At 43.3% G+C, this 24,417-nt stretch overlaps 1 protein-coding gene across 10 annotated transcripts in view; it reads right to left on the bottom strand.

Moving 5' to 3' along the window:
- mctp1a (multiple C2 domains, transmembrane 1a) overlaps positions 1-24,417 on the bottom strand; it is a 154,593-nt gene that overhangs the window by 88,751 nt on the left and 41,425 nt on the right. For all 10 annotated transcript variants that reach the window (XM_036527391.1, XM_036527387.1, XM_036527386.1 and 7 more), the window contains exon 2: positions 15,699-15,813. In XM_036527391.1, coding sequence (XP_036383284.1) covers positions 15,699-15,813 — 115 coding nt within the window. The remainder of the gene's footprint in view (positions 1-15,698; positions 15,814-24,417) is intronic.

The following is a 24,417-nucleotide window of genomic DNA, read 5'->3' on the forward strand; positions in this document are numbered from 1 at the left end:
TCATGTCTCAGATGCTCTTATCAAGGGCAATGCACCATACTTATAATTTCATATTCAGGAACAGACCTGTATAGCCAGCTTTTACCTGCTTCAATCAAGGTGAAGTACCCAGTCCAAGCGCTATCTCCCATCTGGGATTTAAACCCACAGCACCCATGTCCAGAGCTCTAACTTCCACGCCACACACTGCACAAACATCTAAAAGCACTGAGTCTCCAAACACCAGATTAAACTAGGACAATGTGCTACAGTATGTACACAACTAGTACAAATTTGTTGTGCATTTGATGCCTGTGTCAATGTGATGTGAACTTTGTATGTAAAATATGCCCCCAGTAGTACTGTATGTGCAGGAAAAATACCAATAAATAATAATAATGTTCTCCTCTCCAGTGTATTTCCCTCATGAGAGTGTCCTCATACAACCTGACCCCCCCCCCACACACACACACACTTTCTGTTTATATGTTTGTCCCTGTTCTCACTGAGAGCAAGGTGAGATCATGGGGAGCAGTGCTGCGTTGCCTCCGGACGTGTCATGTGACTCGCTCATCCAATCATGTGACTATCCAGTCAGGCAAGCTCTGAGCGGTTGAAGCTAGCCACCCGCCTCCTCGCGGTGCAGGTTTCTTTAACGAACAGCTCACTCACAGCCACCAGCTGCTTTGAGGTCTTTACGCGATGCAGGAATTCCAATTAAAATCTGTCACATTGAGTAATGAATGAAAACCTGACAGGGCACAGTCAACACCAACGGAATAAGGCAATGCTTACTGGCATATTACACATCCTGTCGGTCTGAGTCAAGGGTCAGGCGAGAAAGAAGGCCTGAACACACATGTAGCATCTCCATACAACCCCCCCCACCCCCCCCCCCCAATCATTCGTGACCTGATTGCAAACTATGGACGAAAGCTCAAGTAACTGTTGGAAAGGGTCAATACCCAGTCAAAAACTCTAGATGGCAGTGTCTCTCCATAACTAGGTGAAGCTGGGTCATACAGAAATTAAATCCATCACTCTCGCCTATCCCCTAGCTAAAACTGCAGTGGGCTGAAGCCTCACTTCATCACGGTGGTCCATTTAATGCACACACACACTCCTGGTGGCCTTCAGTGGATTAATGTGGCCTGCTTCTCAGACGTAATTGTTCCTAAAGGCAAGGAGCACTTGCCATAATAGGAGCATAGCTACAGGGCGCAATGGGACCAGAAGAAAAAGCACCACAGAAGTGAATACTATATACATCACACACACACACACACATACATGTAACCACACACATACACATATGTACAGTATGCACACATGCATACATACATTTAGCACACAGAAGACTCTCTGAGAACAGCTGTTTACATAATTACTTTGCACTTACTGTATGCACTTTTGTAAGTCGCTTTGGATAAAAGCATCTGCTAAATAAATAAATGTAATGTAAATGCAACGACTCTGTGCATCTTTGTCTGTATCTTTAGACTGTATCAGATTCTAACTGATATTTCAGTATCTACTGTCATTTCTTCATCCAAAACACAACATATCCTCTTTTCAAATGTTGCAGTTAGAGGATACTCTGCATTCAGAGCAGCAAAGATTACATAAATAAATAAAAAGTGCAGAGACCGTGTAAGTGCCCTCACGCAGTCCTACGGGGTGAGCACTGCGTGACCTCTTTATTGATTCAGCGTAAACAGACAGCAGGCAGGGCAGTAAATCAGCTGCAGTGAATCTGAAGAGAAGAATAAGAAAAGCTGATGTTTGTGGGAGGAGCTATTAGAGCTCCCAGTTACTGTCCCTTCAGACTGTGTCCCCACACATAGGTCACACGAGTACACGAGCGCACGCACACACACATGCGCACACACACACACACACACACACACGCACACACGCGCACACGCACACACACACGCACACACACACACACACACACACACATGCACACCCACACATACACACACACACGCACACACACGCACACGCACACGCACGCACACGCACACACACGCACGCACACGCACGCACACACACACATATGCACATACACACCTGCACGCACGCACACGCGCACACACACACACACACACACAGACCCACATGGTACGCGCTATGCGCACCTTTCCTGTCCACATTACGGTTTCCAAAAATCATCCCACAAAGCAGAACCAGCAAGCTTTCTGTCTCACTTGCTCGCCGTGCATGCATATTTCAGTTTCATTACTCCTCTCTGATGTGTCATGCTAAGGCTGCTCTCACAGCTTCCTGCTTTGGTTCATCCTTTTCTTTGTGCTGATAGAGTTAAGCCGGTGTTAGTCTTTCATCACTGCATGACAGTGGCAGGTTTACTATTACATTCTGTGAGTCAAATTTAAAGACAAACTGTCAGAGGATTGAATGTTCCTCTTAAATATCAACCAAAAACAGTTGATAAAGAAACACCAACTGTATATGAATAAGATTTATTAGCACTACTCTATAGTCTATTCTGTGGTAGACTGCTCTAGTCTGACATCACTGCTGCCCAAACAGGGTATCAGTACAGAGACGCCTACTGCTTTCACGGTGATGAACACGGCCACACACTTTGAAAGCTGTCCAAGAGCCCTAACTACAGGGGACAGGATGAGGGGACTCAATGTGGCTCGTAGCATTCTCCTGTCGAGCTGCGTGACCAGACCTGGCAGATGCAGAAATACCTCTGCCTAAACACCTCACTCCTCAGACTCTCAGTCCCACACAGAGTCACACCTGATTCTGTAATGCTTGAATGCTCTTTCCTCCTTCAGTAATATGATGTAAATTGACCAATGATGCAGCGGAGTAGAGCTGTAAGTCTGGCATGTAAGGATTTTTGCTGGCCTTTTCTCACCAAATTAACCAGGCCTAAAGAATGGCCCTTCCCACAATGCACCACTGTATGGCTTCACGTTCCCCTTAATTGATCTGCAGGAGAATACAATGCAATCCTCCATGGCCCTCCTGCACAACAGTCACCTCTGCCTGCCAAGAATCATTCTGCAAGTAATTCTCTTTGCGTTCAAACAGCTCAGTCATCTTCAGTGCAGCTCCATCCGATACCACGCTATTTCCAAACCGTGCCCACGCTGGCGGGATACGAAGCTAACGCTGAGACATCTGATAAGCAGGTCCGGAACTATAAACCTGGCTCTCCAGACTAGCGCCTCAGCACCTGTGCCAGCCGGTCGGCCACTGCGGCAGACTCGCTTAAAGGAGCAGCCTCTAGTGGCAGCCTCTTCTCAGCTCCTAATCAGACAGCATTAAGAGGGAGGCAATGCAAAAACAAATGTGTGAATCTGATAGATATCCACTGAGCTGTCTACTGAGTTAAACTGGAGATTCCCACCCATGTGGTGATTTAGGAATGTGAGGCTCCGTGATGGAGTGTTCCCTCACACAGAGGATTAATTTCATGTGACTTTACACCTGACAGCCTGCAGCAGAACAACCGTTTCCCAGATCATCCCACCCCCACACCTAGGACCCTGTCCCCTCCCCCAGCAGGGAGAACATCCGGCCAAATACCCATGCCAATACGTGGCTGTCACGACTGTGACCTTCGCATTCGTCTCCTCCATATTTACTTCTGTTTGGGTTTTTTACCATGGGTAATCCAGACAGAGCTGAAAATCCTGCAAAAATAATGAGCACCAAAGTAAACAAATGCACATTTTTTCATGTGCCTGGCCTTTTACTCAGCCCCTCCTTCTCCAAATCAGACTCGGCTTTGGTCCAGCAATTGTCTACTACATAATGGAGAGACGGAGGTCTTAATCATCTCCGACAGTGGAGCCAAAATGCCAAGTCTTCATTAGAAAACGCCGTTTAAATGACACGGAGTCCCCTCAGGTTTGGCAGTTGATGAAAATGAGTGTCATCTGCTGAATTCTGAAACGTTTGACACAGGGCAGGAGAACAGAGGCAATTTTAGCACTACACAGCAGCCTAAACCACAGCATGAAGCTTAGGCCGGCACTGGGAAATTGCTGACTTCACTTTCGGCTGTCAGCCAGCAGTTGGAGTTTGGGACACAATGTACGTGTGGCTGTATTTCGTAGACACGTGGTGAGTGCATGGTGATGGAATGCCGCTTGGAAATACGGGTAGAGGGAAAGGATGTGAAGTCACAGAGGTCAGCAGTTTTACCGGTCCCTAACCTCTGAGGGTGTAAACCTGCTGAACTGCAGAAGAGAGTACATCACATTCTGGGAATCACCCCCCAGAAGACTCCTGCAGGTGATTCCAAAAGGGAAAATTTTACTACAGCAAATGCAATGCCCATTGATCAGAGGTCACTGTCTCCATCTCTGCAGCAAAGATGCTGGCTCTGAACGTGAATAATATATGACTGGGGTGTTCCAAGAAGCAATTCAATTATCAATCCGGGATTAAATCACATGGGGGAAACTCTGGGCAGCCAGGCTCCACAGCCGTACAATGGTCACTCTCTCTCCACTTACTCCTCCCTCCCTCCCTCCCTCCCTCCCACTCGCCAAACCGCTGGATCAATACTCGCCAGACGCACAGAGCTCTCCCGCGTCTCCCACAGCCATTTTTATAGACCCATAAACAGAGCACATTAACGCCCTGCATCCAGCGGCTCAACAGCATGAAATTAAAGTGCGGGTCAAGGCTCCACTAAAAACAGTGTATGTCTCGGGTATGGATAGGTCGGGCAGGGCATGTGCAACATGGTCTGATAAAATGGAAAGCGAAGCCCCCTCAAGTAGCTCCGCAGCAATCAATTGGGTAATTCGGAAAAACTCTTTTACCTCTCTGACTTCCCAGAAATAGTGTTATCAAGACAGCTTAAAAGACAGATCCATCTAGAGGGAGCGGATGCCTTGTAGGAGAAATTGTTAAACCCAATTTTCTGTTCTCAAATCAAATAGCTTTGGTTTTTGCAGTTTCAACCACCCTTAAGGCTGCTAAAAAGCACAGAGTCAACGACAATCTTTGTTAAATCCGAGTTATATTAAATAACGTGGAGCGGAGAATGGAAAGGGGCAGGGTACCTTTGCCAGAATTTACATTTGATGAGAGGGGGCTTAATGAAGGGAAACCGCAGCACTGCTCAAGGATACCTTTGGCCAGGGATGCCATTAGAGTCGACTCCTGGCCTTGGAGTGAGGAAACATCACTGAGATCAGGTCATCAGTCAGCGGGGGCAACCAGTGGTCCGCTTCACGCAGCTCCAGTTGCGGCGGAATCCTCGTCTACACGGGGGTAATGCACCTCCAGGCTTTCATCCATCTCGCTAGCCTGCTGCCCAGGCAGGATATTCAGCTGTGGCATTTTGGCTTAGGACATTCAACAGACACGTGGTACGACGATGCCTGCAAGACTCCATGCAGAAATGCAGCGGCCAAAATAATTAGCGACCCAGCAGTGACCGCGAGGGGCCGCAAGGCAGACAACTCAGTGTCTGTGCTGCATAATCTGTAGCCTCCGAGCACTTTACCTCTCTGCAAGCGATTCACCACGGCAAGAAACCCAAGCCCAAGAAGAACAAGGCACACATCTGACATTTAGGGAGTCCACATCAATGATGGCCACGACCACAACCAATGATGATGATCAGTTCAGAGGCAGGCAGTGAGACATTAGACCACAAGGATTAGCATTCGTTTGTATTAGTCTGCTGCAATGCTCGGCAAAATCATAGGGACAATACAGGGGTACTCCATGCGATCTATTCAGGTTCTATACGCACAATGATTTGTGCCTCATGGTACAAAGGGTATTATGAATATTGAGGAATAATTAAACTTGCCACATTAAGTTACGACTGTCACACATACTGATAAGCACTGACAGTTTTATATAGCCAAATGGTAACGGTCTGGCAACAGACGAGTACTTTAATTTGTTTAGGTGATTTTGGGTGACACACTGTTGCTAGCCCAGAGGCTGTATGCCCTAGACAGCACCCCTCATCTCAGCCTGCCGCTGCCTGTACTCTCTCAGCAGGGGTCCAAAGTGAGCCTTTCTGCTGTATAACAGTCTCTTCTGATCATGGGTGGCCAGTGCCATCCTTTATCCTTTGCTGGCCCTGCACCATACAGCGGCTCTGGGTTCAAAGGAGTTGTTCTGAGGCCCGCGTTGCTTAAGCGTGCTGCCCTTCGGCACATGCACGCCAACACCCCTGACGACCAGAGATAAATTACCTGAGAGGTGACTCCATCAGGAGGTGCCAGCGCCATCTGTTCGCGGGTGATAGTGCAGCTCAGGTCGACCGTCAAAAATTTATCTCACAGCCCACACAGAGGAATCACGCTCTCCTCTACACTACCCCCACCCCACACCCATTATTGTGCAAACACAGCAACTAGATTTTATTTTCCCTGTTACAGTAATTTACGCAGACGGCCCAGCAGTTGATTGCTTGTTCATCCACTCCAGTAATTACAGCATTGCAATGGGGTCCATATTTTTGTGTCACAACAGCCAAATTCATTACTGAGTACGCTGAATGGCTTCCATTAACCTGTTTTTATACACCAAATTACCGCCATTAATGCGAATTAAAGGAAATGATTTATAAATAATGAAGGGGAATCTCTTTAGCACTGGCATTGGCTTCCAGTGGGATGAGGGATGCTGCCATTTGTCATATCGCAAGGGAGCTGATCTGAGATCAGTTTAAAACAATCACAATAAATGAGGTGCACAGCCAAGGACCAGAGAAAGAAAAATCCACATAGACATAATAACACTGGAAATAATAACATTTTAAAGAAAATTTAAGGAAAAGAATCTGTTTTTTACAAGGCATAACTTCTGTGAAATAACTATGCAATCATAATAATGTAGGCAATTTATGTGAATTGTTTTAAATCATTTCTAAAATTATCGTCATTATCATCATTAATTCAATGGCTCACTAATGAGTTGAAAAGCAGTCCACTAATGAATATCCATTTAAATGTTACACCTGCCTGCAGTAACTTGCCTCTTGAAGCTGTTTTTCCTTCAGTAAAATTACTGCTGTGTACTGCATTCGATTTAGGAATACTGCAAAGGAACAAGAAGGCTAGGCAAAGAGAGCTGAAATTAATTAAAAACACAATCATATAATAACAACACTACTACAAATGATAATAACAAGGACTCTAACAATTACAGTAATGCTAGGCTCATCATATTCTTATTCCTCTAATGAAATTGTTACCGAGTCGAGTCACACCTCTTCTGAAACAGCTTCAACACAATAATTCCAGATTTGCTTTTTTTCTCTATTTATCCTCTACATACAGTATATGCATGTCCATGCATGCACATTAGATAGACACTGCCAATGAAAGAGAGATGCATTTATGTTCTCCCTCTACAGACACATGCACCGATAGGCACTTACGTACACATGCATGCATGCACACACACACACAAACACACACACACACACACACACACACACCAGCCAACACAGAGCACGCTGCGTGCCCCCGTCCTCTCTGTTCTGGATTAACACAATGATGGTCACAGTATGGTCCAGACCCCTCTAATCAGGCAAAAGGACAATTCGTCGCTCTCTCAGCGACGCTGCGAGAAAGCAAATTATCTCTCCAAATAGACGTGATTGTATTCAGCCCAAGTTTTCAATCTTCAAGAAAAACAAAACAAGATTCTCACTGCCTGATTGACCGCATTACTCTCAGACAGCAAGAATCAAACATATTGTCTTAGGCTACGTATTATTCTGTCTTCATTTTGTAGAAGCCAGGAAGAGGTGCCTGTCATTAAAGATGCTACATTAAACTGAAGCCCTATCTCGTGTCATAACTGTATTGATTTTCTTGAGTCCCGGCAATCCACTTATCACTCTGGTGAATTTCCCAGTGAACATAATGGGAAAAAAGTAAGGGAATGCATGCACTAGACAGTAAAATGATTCAACATAGTTTGAAAAAATGTGAACAAGAAAGTATTGACTTTATAACTAATGATATGTATAAACCGCAGCCGTACTACAAATTGTAGAACAAACTGCAGAATGACAAACGATGAAGCACATAATAATGTATTGTAACAATCGACTTGGGAGAGTTCTTAAAACTGTCCCAGGTTGAGAAATTCACACATATTTACACCAGCTCTGAAATGCACGGATAAAGTGTCTTTTATATCATTTCCATAATTAATCTGCCTTAACTGGAGCAGTTTGAGAACCGACAATTCCCTGAATTGAACATGGTTTTAATTTAACTTGACTTTATATTAACTTATTCAAATCAATTACACTTTATGCAATATTAATAATAATCACCCTGGTGAGTCACTGTGGGCGTAAGTTATTAAAGTTAGCGCATGAATAAATAATAACAACCTTTTAAGCAAACAAACATTCAAGGCCCAGGGAAATTTCAGTCAGAAAGAAATGATGCGGCAGGACAAGCAGCAGCGATTGTCTCTGGTTGTTAACAGCTACACAATTGCAGACATATAAGCTGATGCTCTCCATATGTGGTCCTTTCAAGGAAGAATTATAGGTCTACATTAAGTGATCCAAGGCATAAATTCTGAGCGGATAAATGCTGAAGCTAAACAAGCATCCCAAGTCTCTAGTAAAGTAAAGTGTCTGACACCGGAACCATTAGTGTCAAACTCTTTACAGAATTGTACTTTTATACTTTATTTCATATTGTGTAACTGACACCTACGTCCCCACTCTGTGTGCCCGGCGTATGATTTGCTGCTTCCTCAATAGGCTGCGCCCGGAGGGCTGTTCACCTGAGACGGAGGCAGAGACGCAGAGAGTGTCTGTAACAGAGAGTGACGCATGTAATCTAGCTTCATTAGAGACTCCCGCGTCGCCTCCTTCCTCTCCACCCCGCCGTTCGGGGCGCACTTCAAAGCGGATTCTGACAGCCAGCTCTTCGTTCCCGGAAGCCACAGGAATACATTCGCGAAAACACGGCGGTCGTGAATATCGCGGCTCATGAATATGCACGTGAGCCACCTGTGTCCATTATTAGAAATATTGCATTTGCATATTATGTAACGCCAGACGAGACCAAACCCACCCACCCCGCGACCCACTTCCACATCGCTCCATTTCCCCTTGTTATTTGCAGTGAATTCAAAGGTAATCTTTTCCGCTTAATTAGCTTTGCATGGAAGAGAATAGACTGATTTGCATGCAGTTCCTCTGTATAGGCCTGTACCTACAAACACTCTGTCTGATTCTGAGGCAGGTAGAGCAATGACAGAATCACACTGCAAAGAATAGCAGACTGCAGATAGGACAGTCATGCACAGCAACACCTATTTTTTTCAGACCCAGCACAGAGATGGAGAGAGTGAGAGAAACAAAGCTTTGATCTCATGTGGTGTTTGAAGGAGTCCACTTTGTGTGACAATACTTGATTAATAGCAGCCCAACACTTAAACACATGAGTCCTGAAAACTATACTGTTTTGATTTGGGTTTAAATTATAAGGCTCTCTTCTGCATAAAAGTTTGTCATGTATGATTGTGCGTTTTTGCTCTCAAAACAACAGTTCAGTATTCAGCTGGAATCACACAACTTACCAAGTAATCAAAAAATCCATAAAGCACTTTTGTTGTATAAAACTAATTGACAATTTGATTTAAATTCTCATGATGATTAAGGCAGGAAACTGGAATCATTTGTCAAAAGGATGTGTCATTAACAATCCTGGCTTCTTTGTCATTCCTGGCTCCTTTTGCAGTTTGTGTTCCAAAAAAAAAGTCATACAGAGCTGTCCTAACACCTGAAAAATCACTTAACTCAGGACAGGACGTATTGGGCAATTTCTCCCTCCTGCTTTTTATGGTGCCGTGCAAAATAAATTTCAGACTAGCCTGCCAACCTGACCAGTTATTTAAGGGTGCAATGCTGAAAAGGCACTGAGGCCTTTTATAAGGCACCAGGAATACGTGAATGATCTGGTCAACGGCGCGCTTTGAAATCACAGGTCCGGAATGAATGCGCTGCCACTTCACACCCACGTGCCTGATGGATGACTGCGGTATATCCCCGTTTCCGGAGCGCGGTCGGGTGGGGGGTGGTCTCGGTACTGGGCTGCTGGGAAGATGTATGGGCGCTTTACCGGAAAATCCATAGCCGGATTTTCCCATCTCATCACAGCGCCATCCATCCGGTGATCACAAAGACTGATGACAACGAGCGGGGACCACCTCCAGTTCCTTCCCCATGTCCAAGAGGAGCCTCAAATCTACAACAGCAGGCTTGGTAGGATTTACTGTATGTACTTTTTAAAAAGAAAAAAAAAACTAAACAGATCAGTTTAACCTTTGTTCCTATATTGACCTACCATTCATTTTAAATACTCAAATGCTCTTGTTCATCTACTGTTTTCCTCCAAATGCTTATGACAAAAAAAGATATCATGTCGGTGATGAGAGATGAAACGAGCATCAACTTTCAGAATCAGTTTACAGAGGTAACTGTCTTTAAACATAATTTATTACTCTACATCTAGCTGCTTGAGTGTACAACTATTATCGTGAATATGTTATAACATGACCTCTGACATGCATTCTTCCGTTCATAGCTTCAGTTGTGCTAGGCTCTGTTTAATAGTCAAGCTTGGAGGAAGACTGGTGGGTCATTTCTGAACTATATGGAACCATGATTCCATTCCATCCTGTGTCCAGGGCTTTCCCGCAGAGATCGCCTGCGCCACTCACGTTGTTCTCCAAGCTGGACTCGTACCCGCTGTGAGGGGTACAGACACACACGGTGGGAGAGCACACAGGCACCTGCGCCGAGGAAGAGAGGAGCCACAGGGGCAGGCTCTGCATTCAAGATACAGAGAAGAGAAAGGACTGGCCAGCAGCCTAGACAAGGAAGCGTGGTGTGGAACTGCGGAGAGCAGCACAGCGCGTGCGCACGTGTGCGTATGTGTCTGCGATGCTTGTGCGCGTGGAGCAGCAGAGCAGACTCCCTCAACTCCCAGCTTTGAGATTATGAGCACCCGGGAGAAGACCAAACAAGGCAGCCCCAAACAATCCACCACACTCAAATGCGGCACGCGACTCGAGTGGCAGGGTCTGCAGAAACAAAACAGACCAACAGGGACTTAGTCTTCAGATGAAATTCTGACACATGCAACAGTTCCTCTAAGCTACCCGCCGTGTGGTTTAATTCTGAGGTTTTCACTTCCGCCATTTCTCAGGTGCCCGTGGACTATGAACAAACAGTTTATGCCTTCTCACTTCCGCCTGGCAAAATTTTATCTTTAATATCTCTACTTGTCATCAGGCCCAGCTACCCAATTAAATGGAAGCTTTACACAATACAATAACTACCTGAAATTTCAGAGGGATAAACAATGTTGAAGGGAATTTCAACATCATTTTGCAACCTCTCTTTGTCTGACCCCAAGTTGAACTCTCTTGTTAATGGCACTCCATTCAATGAGATATTTACAAAAGTGTCTCAGGTTAAGAACCCTTCTCAAGGCTACAATGGCTGTGCCCCACCCAGGATCTGAATCTGAAACCTTCTGCTCGCAAGAGCAATTTCCTACCCACAGTCTGAAGCTTCAAGAACGGGACAGAGTACTAGCCTTGGCTTTTGAGAGCTACCCATTTAAAGCTTTGCTGTTTAGACACTTAACATGGGCAACGTGGGTATTTAAAGATACTTGAAGGAAATGTCATTTCTGGATACTGGCTAACATGAACTGTAAGCAATAACATGTGTCCCTGTTGCGCCAGCAGTCTGTCCCTTTAGTTCTGAGTATCACAAGATTGGTACAAAAGAAACAGGAACACAGACGAGAACTGCCCCTGACTGGAGCAGGTAAACAGCACACCTGCTCTCAGGAGAACAGACGGCTCAGGTGTACCGCCTTTCTCTTCCTGTCTCACAACTCACCTAACAGCTCCTCATTTAGCACCGGTGAACTGATAGGCTAACGACAGGGGCCTGGACATGCGGCAGCCAGGTGCTGGCAAGAGCACGAATGGTTAATTAAATTCCTCCTGTTGCGTTCACCCTGCCTACGAAAGCCTCAGCCAAAAACAAACTGTATTATCAGTGAAGAATATAAAGCACTTAAAGTATTTTCTTTGGTTGGTTCAGTTAATGCAGTCAGCTGCAGTAATGAACCAATCCATAAAATAAGTTTGCAGTGTCTAACCAAGAAACAAGATGGAAGTCTGATTGGTAACAAAATAAAGAACAGCGCTACAATAACACGTCAAAACAGTCTAGTATACTGCATGAAAACAGTAGTTGGGATTATACTGATGAAAGAAAAGAGAATATAACAATGACAAAATATAGATTATTTAAATCATAAATCAAAATTCAAGAGTATAACAATGAACTAGCCAGCTCAGACCAATTAGGTCTATTTCTGGGTAGCACTGTACAGGTACAGGTCTGTATAGGCTCAATATCCCAGAGACACTTAATCCATAGTGGCGATAAACCCCTTAGAGGTACAAAATCCACAATATACCCGGTGAAAATGAAAAGACCAAATCTAATGTAAATGCAAATCTTGCATTTCTGTACAATAAGAGTTTAAGATAAAGCCATTGTGCCCGACTGATTTGTACAGGTAAACGAGTTTGGCAGGTTGTTATTCAGAAGAAAACACTTTACATATTTTAACGGTAGTACAACATTTTATTCTTAGGAAAGAACAAAGCACATAGAAAAAATGCTCTTTGAGAGAATAAGCTCAGCAACTGAATTAATGGGCATCAAACACATTTCCTGTATAAGTCTACACCCCCTCCCCTGTGTGACCCTGAAACACTGTCACAGGTGCTGTTTCAGAACACCTGTTACACATAGGGGGTGACCACATAACGTAGCATGGGCATTAAATCAGGGAAATTGACATGAACGCACATGTATTTTTTTAATGTTGTGCTTTCAGCCATCTCGGTTGAGCTGACGTCAGTGAATATTGTGACGCTTGCGCTCCATAGTGTGGTGTGCCCTCAGCGAGCTCTTCAAAGCACTCCTGATAGCCCATGCACTGGGACTGCCAGATGCACATCTGGAAAAGACAGGCACATGAAAGCAAGGCGAGCCCAAGCACTCTTTCAGTGTCTGCATCAATAACACAGAGGCTTTCTTAATGGAATAACGGACTCATAATGACATAGATATAGCTGATTTCGGTTGCATATAGCCACTAAAAGTTCTTCAAGTAACTATGGCCAGTAGTAATGAACCAAACCCAAAACGACAACAGTTCACCACAACAACACCTCCACTGAGTGAGGATGTTGATCACCTCTCGGCGTTAGAGCCATATGGCTTCATCCATGCACCTGCGATAAAATATTTATGACACTCCCAAAAGGTAGGGGGCAGCATGGGCTTTACATAATTGTATCACGGGAATTTATGAAACCCTCAGAAGTACAAAACACACAATATCCACAGTGACACTCCAAACCAACAGAAGGCAGTGTGGGTTGCCCCTAGCTGCAACCAAAAGTGCCATGGCCATCAGTCTACAGCTTGACACACAAAAACATTACACACATTTTTCTAAATAGAAGTTAGAAGGGGTAGAGGAGGCATTTACTTGAAGGAAATTTAGCTTGCACATTTCTGTCATTGTTGGGAACAGAATGTACGTCTGGTGTGTGTTGACTTTCTAAGTAAAAAATAAAGTTTCCACTTTCAAAGTTTGCCTTCTGTGTTTAAACATCCTCAGAACACTCTAAAAGTCTAGCCTTGGGGTCAAAATTGTCAGCTGGAAGTTGGAACTCATAGTTATTACTCAAGATCCTGGATATTAAACAAACACAGACGAGGTATCAGATTTCTAAGGCTACTTGTGGAGACGGCTGCATTCACACAGGTGACACTTACATTGTGTTCAGAAGCTGCTGCGCAGCAGAAGATTAATTAATTAGACTACATTATGAATGGGAGATACTCTGTAGCTGCTACACATTCCACCCTGCCAACGCAGAAAATGACAGAATGGAGGTTTTTATGCTTAGGCAAGGCACTGCGGTGATTTATTCAAGGTTATTTCCTGTGGATAGAGGGAACTCCTCGGAAGAAAGCCAGTTTCCGAGGGGAATCTCCTGACTGGGTAACTGAACCAGGCTTGCCATCCTCAGAATATATCTGAGAGGTCTGACAACACACAAGACCCAACACAGTGACCCAAGCTTAAGAAGTAGAGGATCTGAGAGGGTATTTCACTCACTAAACTGGAATAGCTTTTAAAATAAAATAACTTGTGCGGTAGTGCTGAAAATGCCTCAAACAGGCCTACATGATTCTGGTAATAGGAAAAGCAGGCTGATCGGGCATAATGTACCTATCAAAGCTCACTAAACCATCCCTTCCTTTTTGTCTCTGAAACAGTGTTCAGATATTATACTGCTGAGTACAGGTAACTAGCATAACCTGTCCATTACTGATTCCAATTCTGTCCCATGCCTTTAGAATTTGAAGATCTTCTGTGAGCACCTCAAATTATTATGTGCAATAACAGATCAGTCCTCAGTTCACCGCCCTTAATGAAAAAACCACAGGCGATTCCAAACCAGTCAAGCTACTCCTGTGAGTCTGGACAAGAGCTGCTTCTCACAGAGCTACATCATTCAAAAGCCATTCAGAGTCATTTGTCAGAGAAAACTGGTGACCAAACTTTCCACCAGTAATGTGGGTGCAGTGTCGGAGCAATATAAATAAAATGTCCATTAAAATAATTCATATATGCATACAATCGGATGTGGCCATTTCCCACAGAACAACAGATACATAAATCCTTGCTCTAACACAACAGCGCTGTCAGACAGTGGCGTTGGGCAGTAAACTTGAAAAAGACAATAATAATGATTTTCTGTGAAGGGTTTAGGAAAAGAGAGATATAACTTCACTGACGGTAACATAATCTTGGACACAGCCCTACAGCAAATGAATACAAAATTAGCACAGCAGTAATCAATATCAGAAAGATTTTACTTGGCAATGAAAAGTAACAATAAACACAGAATTGTATGCCATTAAATGATCATTTAAATTGAAATGGAGGTGAGGTATGGGGTTCACCAAGCAACCCTGATGCTTTACAATGTGACAGAAAACTAAAATATCCAATCCAAAAAAGTCTGGATGCTGAATTATAGAAAAGTGTATTGTAGGATAACACAAACACACCACACCATGTATCCAGGGAAGAATTATCCAATGTCCTTGAGTCATTAGCATAAAAAACACATTCAATTTTTCTTCATTGAACTTCTCCCAGGTGCTAATTCCAGAAAAGACTTCGCTCCGTCAGCACATTTTGAAAGCCATTAACAAAATAACCAGTAATACCATTAAAAACCACGGCTTACATACTGTAAGTCAGCACTTCAACAATTAGAGTCAAGAAAATAAATCCAGCCAAAATAACTGAAACTTATAGATAAGGAAGCTACCAAAGAAAAGAAGTAAAACTAATACAAAAATTGATTCTAACTAAATACTACCACAGTATAACCATTTAAACATGCCTTTGGCATCTTAAAAAAGATGACAAAGTCCTACCAGAGGCAGCAGCTTTATTTGGTTGCAACTGTCTGCACATGGTTATTTGTGTATTATGCTTTGTGCTTTAGTTATTTACAGCCACAACTGTTTAAGCACCTTGAAACATAAAACACATTTTTCAAAAATGAGAAACAGTAGAAACAGTAACCCAGTCAGCACTTACCTCCTCTATCCCTTATGGCCAAGTTATGCCCCTTCTTTAGTACAATATCCAGCTGGTACATTCCTGGACTGGCAGGTGAAGGCTCTGCATTACTTGGTCCAACTATGTTGATGCCCTGCAGGGTAGGAAAGGTCAGTCGGTATAAAATCTGAGGCAAGAAAAGAAACCTGCATGCAGTGAGATTTAAGCAATCACACTTCAGTCCTTAGTCTGGAACAGAAAATGAGGGATGATGGTTTTCTTTCACAGGAATAATCACATTACAAGCCCTCTGTGACACTGACTGTTGTTTCAAGATCTCTGGGGAGGGATCAATCTGTTTTATAGATGACACGATTCTGTGAATTAGAACATGTTCAATTAGAGAAATTATGACCATGCACCAGCTCAGCTTAGTACAGTAATTTAAGGGGTCAAAGTAAAATAAATAACCTTTGCTTCACTGATCATTAGGTCTTCAGTCTGGGAGTCTGCTACAGCGCTGCATTACACTGGATGCTTTACCAGAGATAGCTGCCACTGAGACCATCTCATAGTAAAAATGTTCAGAAGAACTCTTTTAGATAACCACCCTGTGGTGTCTTTTCCTTTCTGCAAGCCTCACAACACTTTGAGACGCCATAAATAGCTGCTGTCATATTTACATTTTAAAAGTGCCTGCAGACAGGAACAGGGAAGGGAGTTTTCTGTGTCTCTCTGTGGGGATTTTGCAGACACAGGGTCTGGCCTATATAAGGAATCCAGAAATCAAACTTTGCTTTGTGCTCTGTGCGTTTACGAGAGGGAAACCCTGAGGGCGATCTGAGGCTTGAGGCAGGAAGGGGTGGGCCGGGCCGTTTGACTGACAGCGGCGTAAAGCTACCCTGAGGCTTCAGAAGAACAGAGCATCAGCGAAAGATCAGAAAAGCTGTTCTGCAAATCTCTGATCATCAGCTCACTGTGCCTGCTCCGTCCCATGATGTCACGGCAACCCCAGAATAACGAGAGCGTGGATGCTGAAAAGGCCTCCGTCTACACATTAGGTCTCCATTCACTAATTATCACACTCCATGGTTACAGCACACAGACAGAAGGTTAATTATCTTACGACCTCATTTCTTGATCAGATAAACCTGAGTGGACACCTTAACCAAAGGAAATGATCTAGAGGTAAGATTTCTGTTGGCAACTCTCTGACCTGGAGTCAGGGGGATTACAAAATGTACTAAGATAAGAGACCAGAGCACGCAACTCTGCCAAGGGAGAGAAGGCACTGAGGAAGAGCCATGTTCTCTCTGCACAACACACACATACACAGACTGACACACATGCAGGAACATGCACCCAAAGACATACAGAAAAGGACACAGACTGACACAAATAAGAACAAAAATACACGTGCAGATGCATACACAGTCACACATACACACACACATAGACGCACGGGCACACTACCCCACACGTGGACGCATATGCACAAACATACAGAGATACAGACACACGCACGGAATTATGAACCAAATGCATGCATACATGGACACACACACACACGCAAATACACACGCAAACACACAAAGCTCAACTCAGTGGAAGTTCTCTGCTGCGGCAGTCTGCTGCTCGAGCCTGTCAGCACGTGCCAAGAATGAGGCAGCAGTGCAGGATTACAGTGGAGCTCGATGCCCGAGATCAGACCGAAGTTTCACACATTGGCAGCACTGATTTCTCACAAATTGCACATTTGTGATAGAAACTGAAAGGCATATGTTCGATGTTCGTGTACACAGATGGAGATGTCGCTTGACAAAATTAAAGTGTGCCACATGAAGCAATTTTCATATATAGGTACAAACCAGTGGGTAGAGTCAAGCAAAAAGGTGGGTGATAGATTGGCTGCATGTCAGAAATCGGTCACACACACAGGAAAATTGGCTGTATCCTCATTCATCAGGGACAGAACACCTTGGAGACAATTTAATGAAGATTAGATACCCAGAATTCCTGTAGTTCATCTTCCAGTATTTCTTTCATGGTATTAATAACACATACTTAATCTCATACCACAATGCAGGGATGGGAATGTGATATTGTTTTAACCCAGAGAGGTGCTTCCATCCTCCTTATACTTAGACATTCCAGGACAGCACGATCCTACAAACTTCCATGAGAAGAGCATCTGGAAAAATGAAATGAAACACTCTGTCTGCACAATCCTGTACTGAAGTCTCTTGTTATTTTATGGTGTTTATTGCTGGAATACAATCCAACGTACCTGTACATTAATGCCACCTATGAACTAGAGTGCAGGTTGGGGTAGTTAGGAATTTTAAATGTAAGCCATTACTCCCGTTGAATACAGAAATGAAAGAACAAGTTTATAAACCTCTCCAGTATCTTTTATATGCCTTAAAAGTAAGGCCACTGAGAAGGCACTTCTATTCAATTTCCATAATCGTGCATGAAGTTCCTGCATTTCAATTGCATAGCAAATGGCAATGCACACAGGACATGGTCTATAATTTCAGATTCATCACAATGGTAACAAAAGCCTGAATCATGTTTATCAGTGAAGTGTGAAATACTGCATGATCAACTGTTCTTATGTAGTTTTTAGACAAAGAGGCTCAATTCTTTGTGGATGCCTATCATGCCATGGATGCCTCAACAAAGAACCAGTACGGACGGATCGATACAGAAAGAATGAGGTCCACTGAGCCGAGGAGGACGACGACAGACTAACAGCAGGCTCTTTCTCTCAATTTGTGCTTTCAGCAAGGGCCCAGCTTTCCATCCAATTAGAAAAAAAATATGGCGAATGGCGAATAATAATCCACATTTAACTTTTGCACTTTTCAAAAAAGGCATTTCATCTCCGCCTTCCGAGTGAGTCAGCGAGGAAACTCTTCGCCTACCTCCCTCTTAGCTTGGGGTTAGTTTCTTTTTAATATCTGGAGTTCAGTGAGAATAAAGCCGGGGGCACAGAGGACCACCATTATTATTATTTTTTTGTTGGTGTTGTGCAAAACAGACCCACTGTTTCCCACGTCATGATTTCCTGTCTTTTCGCCCAGGTCACAGCCATGCTATTATGTGAAGGAAAATCCATGAATCTGCCCACTCGTTCTGTCAATAGACGACAACCTTGGTCTGACTGAGCCCATGCTGGGTCATTTATTCAGACAGAGGCATTTACTGTAACAGTGGGAGACAGCATAAGGCAAACAAACCTACGACCTTTATGTCGACTGACACCAAAGGAAACCCGTAATGCTGTCAGCTCGTCCCCAGTAACACCCACAGGAACGAGTACACCCCGCCCTTTCATTCATGGAGTCCCTTACCCCTGCTGCCCTGCACTTGTCTTCCCCATCTGTCTTTGTGTGAGTACACACAAACACACTGCGCACGCACACACTCTGACATCATGCCGGCGCAGGAATCCGATACCTGCAGCTAGAACACACCAGCGTACCGTAATCAGACATAAATAATAGATGCACCTGTACTTAGGATCAGTTAACTTCCAGAAAACATAGAATTCGAGAGATCAGTTAGCGTGTTCTTCTAGTGACTGCGTAATGTAGCTCTACGCTGTGAACAGAGAATACTTTGTCCAAAACTGAACAAGACCCAATCATTGCATTAGGTCCACAGCAGCAATAAGGTGTCAGGGTGCTGTTTCAGGGCGGCTGAGATGCAGGCTCCCAGAAAGTGTCATTATGACCAGTACTGTAACTGTCAAAATTCTGTTCAAAAGACCTTACGTCATCCTACAGCAGAATTCATTAGAGTCACTCCTACGTCATTCACTATGGCCCACCAGCCAGGTACTTTTACAGGCTTCAGTTCAGTAATTTCCCCCTTACATGGACCTCACAGATACGGCTGTGAATCTTGCTGCTAGATTTTGATCTTGTTTCTACATTTGTCTCCACAATCCAGTGCATTTGCATTTGCTGCTGTCACTCTTGAAACTCTGCTCTGAGGAGGCTAATTAGCTGCTCCATCCACAGAACTGAAACTCCCATGCTGGTTTTCATCAAGAGCTCTTTTGAGAGTTCTTCTAAGAGCTATTTCTTGATCTCCAAAATCCCCTCCCCAAAGGACTGGAGAGACACTTTCATCTCAGCTCTTTAGGGATGTTCCAGATCCAGTGTAATTGTTTTGCTATTAGTGTCTGTGCACAGTAAGATGAGTAGTTGGTCTGAAAAGAATTGCTCTTTATAAATTAGAAATGATGATGGAGTTCTAGTCCCCTGGGGTCTTGAGGAGAGTATTGCAAAATATCTGATATAACAGTCCACACCATCGGCATAGAATCTTCCATTTCACACTCCAACATTCAAGAATTGCCTTAGGTCATGGTGAGAGTCACAGACAGATCATCAGAACTGCTACAGATACACAAACACAGAGACACGCACACACAAACACACAATGATGGATGTTGGTGCCACTGCGCACCACAAACTATCATCCTTAGTACTGTACTCAATGGCCTCCTGTAATCCTGTCTAGATCAGTGACAGTCATCGAAAGTGCAAATGTGAAAGTGCAAATTTTTATCTAATTATTCTATAATCCTTGCAGATTCTTCTACGTTAAACTGAAGTTTAATGTCAAAGTACCAAATAAATGTTAAGCACCGACGTAGACGGAAGCTGCATAGCAACTTGGCAGATGCGACTCACAGCTTGCTTGTAAGTAGGACAGCTCTAGTAATGCTACCAGGCTGAGCAAACATGGGTCAGCACAAACAAAAGCTAATTGACAACCGTCCTGAATCTAGGCACTTGTTCCAGCTCCACAGTGGAAAAGGGGCACAAGAGGCTCTGGGTATGAGACACCAAAGTCTTCAGCTACAAACACTGATTCCCTGAGTCACTGACACTTCTTTCCACACCAGCTGCCCTCTAACGGCCTCTCCTCTAAACAACACAGACAGGCTGAGAGAGAAGCCAGGGACTTCCAGATGTGAAATTCAGGTAGTACATCTGCTCTGTCTCCAAAGTGACACTAACATACCACTTTGCAGAACCAAACGCTTTAAAATATATGCGTAGCCTACGGTGCCAAGTAATCCAAAACGTCTGTGTTATCGTTTGCGCGAGGAAAAAAAAAGTTACATCCCTCCGGCGTTTGATATTTTACATAAACCATTAGTCTCTGAAAGCGCAAACTGTAATTCGCTCTGGAAACGATCTGCACGTCCCGGCTGGATGGAAGGTAGGCTCATTATGAGCTACCTCCTGACAAGCGCATTTAGCATGCCTTTGCGGACACTTTTCTCCAAATGACTTCACGCTGAAACTTAGCTACTTAAGTGAATCCAAGGAGCGTTCGCATGCTGGGGTCATTTATTTAAAGCAGACATCGCATGCAAGCCACTCGTGTGCTGTATTCGATTTCCTGTCACCTTGCGAGACGCATCCAAAACGGATGACCGTTTGAATGAACTCGGACTCAAACTAAAACGCTTGGCACGCGCTCATCTGCAGTAAAATCCCAGCAGCCATCTCGGAGGGTGTTTTGCTAGCAAGTCCAGGGCTGAATTGTCAGTAAATGCTGATCCATAAGGTTACAACTGCAGCTTGACCGGGAATCCGGTCCTAGATCAGTGCTCACGGGTAATTTCTGCCTTGAGCGTTTGCTTCTGTGTGCAGAGAGATGCTGGCACAGATGCTCACCTTCAGTGTATCCCAGTGTATTCCTTTTTAGATCTTTCTGCAATCCAGTCAGCTCCTGAGTAGTTGTCTTTCGGTGCCTCAGAGATTTAATTTCAGTCTTAACCTGCACAACCACCCACACCTGATGATGCCATTATAATTGAAAGCTGGTAAACTCATGCATATCAATTCCACGAGCCTCCAAGCACGTAGTTATCTATGACCCTAGATTAGGGTTTGTTAGTTTCTGCCTATCTTGCGTATGAGAGGGGATGATGTGTGACATAATGTAAGTGATACAGAGTAACCTTAGACTAATTAATATTAACATTTGCGTCCTTCATTGCCACCTAGCCTATGCAACTTGATAACGTTAGATATCCATTTATTCCAGAGTGTAAATAGATAACTATTTAACTCCGGTTTCTGAACGATACTCTGACATTTGTCTAGGTAGCTAGTACTAACTTTCTAGTCAAGTGAACCCACGCACCACTAACGAATGTGACTGAAAGCATGCAATATGAACTGTAGTATGTTAGTCTACATCACATATGAACGCTAACATTAACTTCTATACCCGTGATTCAGCCAAGTAAACTAGTCTGTTAATAATATACATGTAAATTAGCTAGTTCGCTAATAGTAAATATCTAAAAATGAAACCTCAAGATATGAACACATTTAAAAACGTCTCAACTCAGTTTTCAGTGTTAAATGGGACATGACTGCAGAGTGGGTGAAACCACTGTTTCACTTAACGTTACATGCATTAATGTTATATATGCAAAAGGTAGGTTAATTTGATGCACAAGTTAGCTAACCAAAACCCATCATAAAAATCATCATAATGAAGTCATTGCTTAGCAACCAATAATTCACCGCATGGATGCAGAAAATTTCAAAATATTGTAGAAAATGGCAAACTCAGAAAAGACAACAAAACTTTTTATTTGGCCTATTTACTGTCAGTCATTATGATAGATATTAACTCATTATTTTGGTTCATATCTTTTCTCTTTTTTTAAACTTTTTAAGCTTTGTAATTGTTGAGGCTTTGAAGCAGACCATGGAAACATTAATGTACAGCGAGTGGCCCCTCTCCTTTCACACAAGACACAATCATCTGTGATTGTCAAACAGTGTCAAAGAGATCACCAGTTGGAAAAAAAGAACTGAACAGCTGGCTCTGGTGGGTTTAACTACCTGCCTTGTTAATCATATTACTCATTATAAGTCATTCAGGCAGTGTGGCTGCACAGCATTATTTCCCAGTTGAAAGCCACACCTCCTTCTTGTCCAATCATTCTCCACTTTGCATCAGAACATTACCTTCTACACTACCTGTGTTTGTCTAGAAAATCGAATTTCCCTCCAAATATCTAGAAGATTAAAACCCTTTCACCAGATGCATTAAGACCAGGACCTTAAAACATATTTCTTATTTCTATTAAAAATGAAGATAGTAAACAAGATAAGTGGGCACAGTCGTTACTTTGAAATGGATAATATTGTGACTGGATGTTTTAGACGTCTCTGTAAGGGCATTCTCGTTTGTTGTTTAGTGCATACTTGACCAAGTTTACACTGATGTTAAAATACCCAAAAGAATAAACAAATTGCTGTTCTTTTATAAGATTCTCCCACCACTCTCAACAGTGTACTGAAGCACAAGTTCATGAGTTGGACAAAACAGAAAACAGAATGCCATTTCTAAAGCAAGATGGCTTGGACTTACCTAGCTCCTACACGCAGCAAAACCAGTGCAGCTCAAATGCATTTATTTAACTTAAAGTTGTTTTTGTCCTGCGGGTACATCCATTGATCAATATATTTAAACTTTCACAAACTTTAAAGTGGAAAAAGTGAAGAAACAGGAAAAAGCACCACTCCGTCAGATCTTGACAGGTGCTGTAATTCAGTCAAGCATTCCTTCAGCCCCTTGTCACCATCCAGACCCACATTTCATTTGGCAAAGCGATCTAGAATCAATATAATAATGATACAGCCAAGTGTTCGATAGATTAGAGTTCAGTATTTGCTTATGCAATGCCATTCAAGTCTGATTAAGTAAAAATCCTGATGGCCTAAAAACATTGGTGCTTTGCAGTGATATATTACTACACGAACTATACAAAATAAGAAGCCAAAACATCCAGCAAAAATGTGAGCCCTAATGACCAGGAAAACAGAATCATCTTTAAGCACACGTATTTATAAAAACGTAGTAATCAATTAACAATAAGATTTGTTTGTTAATAATATGATTTGTTTGTTAAAAACACAAACTTGATTAGAACCATCCATTTTTTTCAGCGAGATATTTCGGTGTAGAGTTCCTTCCTTGTTTACCCTGGCCACTGGAATTTTGCACACTTTAAGCACGTCACCATCGAGTGTGCCTCCATGAAGGACAGGCAGAGTGGCAGCTTTCATCTGCAGGCGTTGGATCAGTCACGAGGGAGTCCTGCAGCCAGCCAACTTTCTGCAGAGCTTTTTCTCATTTTTACTGCATAATTTATGGAGCTTATCGTTTATTTATTCCCTACTTCATTTCGTTCCATCATCCCCCATCACCGCGCATTTCCCTCCAACTGCGGGATAATGCAACTCAATCCCAGCCTCCTCCATCATGCAGTGACCGCCCTCGCCACACTCCCCCGCAATGCACACACGCATGTGCACACTCCTGCAACACAAACACATGGACACACCCCTACAAACATGTCTGCACACACGCATACACATACCCGAGAAAGCACATACACACAAAAACACATTCACCCCCACAACGCAAACACACATACGTTAAAACACACACACACATGCGAACGCGCATAGTATATAAGTACTATGTGCAATTGAGTGCTGTGTAACTGCTTTAATTACATTAAGGGTTTGGATTGTTTGTGGTTAGAACTGATTTGTGGTTAGATTCAGACTGGAAAAAAGGGTAAGGGTTTAAATTATAATGAAAGGTAAAGCTGAGGTTGCAGTTAGGGTCAAGGCAATGGTTACTCAGACAGCCTGTATAAGAACACAAACTTCACAACTCTTTTTGAACATTTACGGTTGCT

This window comes from Megalops cyprinoides, chromosome 4 (genome assembly GCF_013368585.1).
Source record: "Megalops cyprinoides isolate fMegCyp1 chromosome 4, fMegCyp1.pri, whole genome shotgun sequence".
In the NCBI taxonomy this organism is placed as follows: Eukaryota; Metazoa; Chordata; class Actinopteri; order Elopiformes; family Megalopidae; genus Megalops; species Megalops cyprinoides.